Raw genomic sequence first — 5,438 nt, forward strand, 5'->3', positions numbered from 1 at the left:
AGGGTTTAGAAGGGGGGCAGTGTAACCGAAATGGCCTGGGGTACTCACGTTTGGAATGGGGGATCGAAATTCATGGTATTTCAGTAAATGGGAGCCCCATTTGGGCCCCATGTTGATGTGTTTTTTACGTAAAAATATCATCTCCTGTTTGAGAACAAGAAATAGCAGGTATAGAAATAAAATTCCTTATTTAAATGCACCATTCCACCCTCGTCTCGAGTAACAATGGGCCCGTCCTTCGGCGATGAAACTGTTGTTATCCCTGTCTGACAAGGGCAAATTAAGATATAGCGGCTTTTAGCCACCCCGATTATGCACTGCATTTTTGCTTAGTGACAGCACGACTTCAATCGCCAAAGCATCCGCTATTCTGTACGCTGCGCGTAAAAATGTTACGTCAATTAAAACGTCACAAAACGTAAAGGAGGTACACAAGCAAATAAACCCGTCTAGGGTAGTTTATAAAGTTTAATATACCTGTCTAAAGTAAAATTAAAAGCAAATGAATCCGTAAAAATTCCGTCCAGGGTAAAATCAAGCCTTGCTGCAACCTGTCCAACTTGTGACATCGTTGAGTCGGGGGAGTCAAAAAGATTCCAATAATTGTGAAATAAGTGTCAAAAATATATGCTGCCAAGAGTTCTGAATTGTGTGTAACAGTGACAATTCTGAACCTCTAAATTAAGCTGATTAGGCGTTCTTGCGTCCAGTAAGGAGAGTTGGTTCCCTGAGTCAAGGACTACCAAAATCCGTTGGCACTTCTAGTGAAACTGCGTTAATGCACAGTGAGTGTTGCGGCAGTGTTTTCAGTGAACAGTGTTAAAATAAATAGGGAAAAAATCACTGCATTGTGGGTCAAATAGACCGTAATAGCTGGTATTAGTTTTAAGGTTTTATAATTATATGGGATTAAATTGACAATTAGTTTAATTCCATCTCAAGTAGACGAACCACCTTCGAAATACAGTTTATTTCAAGGAAGTAAAAAAACACGCTTTTGTGCTCAGAAATTTGAATTCCTTCGTGCACATCTCCTTTCAATAAACTGTTAAGCACGAACGAAATGACGTAGCGTGCTCAAAATCTCACAGCAGTCTACTAACAGACGACAGTAGACGGGAAATGTATTGAATTTAAAGCTACTGCGCGGAAAATAAATTCAAAACGTCACTAACTTATCAAGCGACCCTCGTATGTTGAACTATAATTTATTTAAGAAAACATAGCTCCAGGAAATCGTGTATTGCAACCCGATTTCGAGACATAAAATTCTCGCAATTTGGGTCTGAGATAGGAAAGCTGCTTGAGCCCTACATTCAACAATTTGTTCTAAATTATACAGGGTGTCTTTAAATTACTGATCTTCCAGCTAAAAATAAAAACGGGTTCAATTCCTTTTTTTTTCAATGTAACAACCTGTATAAAGTCCACATAACATTCACTATGAAATGATATACAGTGCGACTTCAATAATGCGGACTAACTAAAACCACCCTTATCCAGATTAGTGAATAATTCGGATTACTGAAGCAAAACAGTTTTATTTAAACATTAAATACGATGAGATCGATAAATACGAAAGCTCCGATGAGCGGACAGTCACGAAAAAATAACCGGTTATGGGAGGTGTCCGCGTAATAAAACAGTAGTGTATTTAACTAAAGTTGTAGAGTGTTGGTCCAAGAACTGAGCCTTGGGCCACTCCCGCCTTTAGAATATACAAGAATGAGTTTTAAAACATTTGAAGAATTATTGAACATTTTGAAACCGTTTATCACAAAAAAGATACAAGGCCATAGTTAAAGACTGAAAAAACGACACTATATCGGCTACCCGTAAACTGACCGCGGTATGTTCTGTAAGTAACTAAAGTGGTAAACGTGCGGAGGACCGCTGGAGGGCCCGCATGGATCCAAGCAACCGCTCGGCTAAACTTTAAGCCACATGAATAGTATGGATAGAAACCGTGTTGTTCCGTAAGATAACATACATTTTTTTACGCATTGTATGAACCAGACGGCGGGCCGCATGAGAGCTACCCGCTTAGTGTGTATGTACCCTTAGCCTCCAAATATTGCATTTTGAGCAGCTTCTCATATTCGGTTAATTAGCCTAAACGAGTGGCCTCTTAGCGGTACTACAGAAATGTGGGGACAGGGGGAAGGCGGTAGACAAGTCAAATAGTTCATTGGAGTCCAAAGTAACGCCAAAGCAACACCCAAATGATTGACGTCAAAAAGTGGCTGGACCCTGAGAACCCTGGTTGGGGTCAGGACAGGCCACTGTGTATTAATTACAATTAATGCACGGATCGGATGATCGAATCGGGATCGCTAATTTCAGACTAAACCCAGCTGGTAAGAGCTAATAGGCTCGACCGGTCCTTGGAGTGCCTGAAGTCAATGCACCTGGAAATTTGCACTTGCCTACGCCAAAAGCTCATGACGGCTGTGCTGATGCTTAGTATTTAGAATTATTTGAAGTGCACACTTTTGAACTGATCTAGCATTCCTTTAAGTTTCCAAATAGCCCAGTTAAGTTTGATTTAGTTGTCTGCCGTTAGGTTCTGAAAAATGGAAATTACATTTCCGCAAGTCTTTAGCTTCTCATAAAATAGATTATTTGTGTACTCAATAGTCAGCCAGCCTGTTTACATATTTGACTTTTTCCTTAATTTCGCTGAGCCTTTTAAAAAACAAATGAACTTACCAGTCAAACAGAATTTCTCTGGTGGCCTCGGAATCCATTGGCCTGGGCTTCGTTTATTCCTGGTAGGTGCTCCTTCGATGTATTCTTTTTCGGCATCATTAAGTTTCGATTCGAGCTCCATGACTTTTTTCTGTAAACGGATTACAGATGTCCACTTCTTCTCCAGGAGTCCTCCAAATTTTTTTTCCACCTCACCGGGCATGTCTGCTTCTTTTTTGAATGCATCCAGTGCTTCAGTATATCCGTTACTGTTCAAATAATCAGCGATGGCTTTGTTACTGAAAATAAACAAAGCAATTTTACTTGAGGAACATATTCTACTACAACAGTGTGAAAATGATTCAGCATTAATATACAGGTGTTGTCTGGGGATATGTAGGAAATACAGAAAATACCTATAGTAAAAAAATGGTGTGCGTCACGAGACGCTCGACAAAAGTGATAACTTCATATATTTATAGAAACCATAAAATATCGAACTTGTTTAACGCATGATGGCAATAATTATTTTATTTTATGTTAGTATTATTATTTGTTTAATAATTTATAAATAGATCAGGAATAGGTAAAATGTAATTTAATTTCCTTTTGAATGTAAAATATTTTTTTATTTGCAACATTTAATATTCTTCAACGAGAGGTTGTACATATTGTTCTTCTTGGGTTTGTGTAAACTCTTCTTCTTCTTGAGTTTCTGTATTTTTTAGTCGTAATTTCTTATTTGCTTTGTATAATATTTGACGATCAGTTGCAGAAAGCTACTTTGACTTGATCTACTACTGAATGCTCATTGTTTGGCACAAAATCGTTTTTGGCGTTCAGCATTACTGAATACTTTTCGCTGCTTTAACTTGTATCTGATAGAACTAAAAAATCAATTAATTTTGGTGATTTAAAGACGTTCTATCTGTTTAAAATATACGGTAAAACGAGGAAGAGCTATAGAGACAGGTTACGCTTGACACACTATATGTATACATACATAGTCTAAGCCATCGCGCGTAGATTAAAAAATATATTCTAACTGAACTAATCCAAGACTAAAAGATTAAACTAAATTGAGAAGATTTAATCATAAAGGAATCAAAGGGTATATGAAGGGAAAAAATCAATTTTGATGCGTGGTAAACACAATTAATCATAGAAATAATATAGTGAATTGAAAATAAGCCCTAATAAATTCGTTTTACAAGTTTTGCAACTATAAGCTGAAGAGATTCGCATCGTCTTAAAATCAAGAATGCGTTGCGTGATAGAAAATAAGAAGACGGAACCCATGTTTTCTGAAGTAACCGAGGTAAACTCAAATATTTTGTCAATTAAATTCAAAGCATATTTATTATATATTATTACAAAACAGTAATGATGTTTACCATTTTATGTTAAATATGAAAGATTACAAAATAGATATCCAAATATTGATTATTTGTTGTTACAAAATAAAATAACAAATAATAGAACATATTATTGCATTAAAAGTTATTAACAATAGTTGTCACTTTATTTGCACTTAATCTTGAGCGTTTTTCATAAATTGACCATGGTTTAACAATTGTCTCCGATGAAAATCACTAAACAAGTAGGTAGTAATATGTTACCGAATCGTGCAATACAATGCAAATGGACATCATCAGGGCAGGATCTGGACTACAGACGGAGGGTAAGACATAGGGAATCGATACCGGGATTCTATCGATACGATTTAATTTAATATTTTCTTGATACAAATGTATATATAATAGGTCCAACAGTTTTTCAAAAACTTTATTGTAGTGGATCTTAGGCACAATTTTGTTGCACAACATCGATTGTTAGTTCTTTAAACAATATTTAACAGTACACGGCAATGGGCAATCTATAAAATACTGATAAATACCCGGTCGTTTGAACATATTATGGACGATCCGCATTTTCTTGCACTTAAACTGCTTTAGTATGTTCCGTAACAATTATTTGTGTGTGTACTTTAATTGGAAATTAAAAAGAACGCGAAACTCGAACATATAGTACATGAGCACAATTACTTAGTATTTGCAGTATCTGCAGCTTCTCCTTTGTTAATTTGTTGATTTATTGTTATCAGCGTTATAAAATAAACTGCACCACAACAACAATATCACTCTCAATAATTGATATATCAAAATCACCGTCAGTTTAATAACGCAATCTGTATTTGAAAAGTTTATCAGATCTACAGATGCACCCGCACTAAGAGAAAAATGTCGAATTTAAAGTGCATATGTGCGTCCCAAGCCTCAGGCGCGAAGAAGCCGGAGTGGGAGCCGCCGTTACCGAGAAAAATCTGTTCACCGTCCCATAAAAAGTTTTCACTTCAAAAAGTAATTCTTACAAAAACCTGAGATATTGTCAAAACACTAAATCGGATATTTTGCAACAATGTATAGTATATTTCATAACAGATAACAGGAGAAACTGGAAAGCCAATAAAAATAGAAGCATCATTTTACTCATGAAGTTATCAATTGGTCCGAATGAGTTCCTTAGTTTTTCATTTGAGCTTTCACATATAATAGTATATTACATAATTAGAGTTGAAAGGAACACTTTACGTAATTGCGTTACAACTCGAATTATGTACCATACTTTACTTACGACCGCAATAACTTACTAAAAATTAAAGAAAATATTGGATATTGTAACAGAAATGGCCTGGGGTACTCACGTTTGGAATGGGGGGATCGAAATTCATGGTATTTTAGTAAATGGAA

General features: G+C 36.1%; 1 protein-coding gene across 1 annotated transcript in view; it reads right to left on the bottom strand.

Annotated features, from left to right (window-relative positions):
- The window catches only part of LOC109542342 (lissencephaly-1 homolog), a gene marked incomplete in the record, with an annotated part of 61,713 nt that overhangs the window by 34,785 nt on the left and 21,490 nt on the right, over nt 1-5,438 (bottom strand). Inside the window, 1 exon segment of the mRNA XM_048663822.1 lies at nt 2,710-2,987. Coding sequence (XP_048519779.1) covers nt 2,710-2,987 — 278 coding nt within the window.

Source organism: Dendroctonus ponderosae, unplaced genomic scaffold (genome assembly GCF_020466585.1).
Source record: "Dendroctonus ponderosae isolate FM_Combo_2020 unplaced genomic scaffold, Dpon_F_20191213v2 Dpon_F_20191213_2, whole genome shotgun sequence".
Taxonomy (NCBI): domain Eukaryota; kingdom Metazoa; phylum Arthropoda; class Insecta; order Coleoptera; family Curculionidae; genus Dendroctonus; species Dendroctonus ponderosae.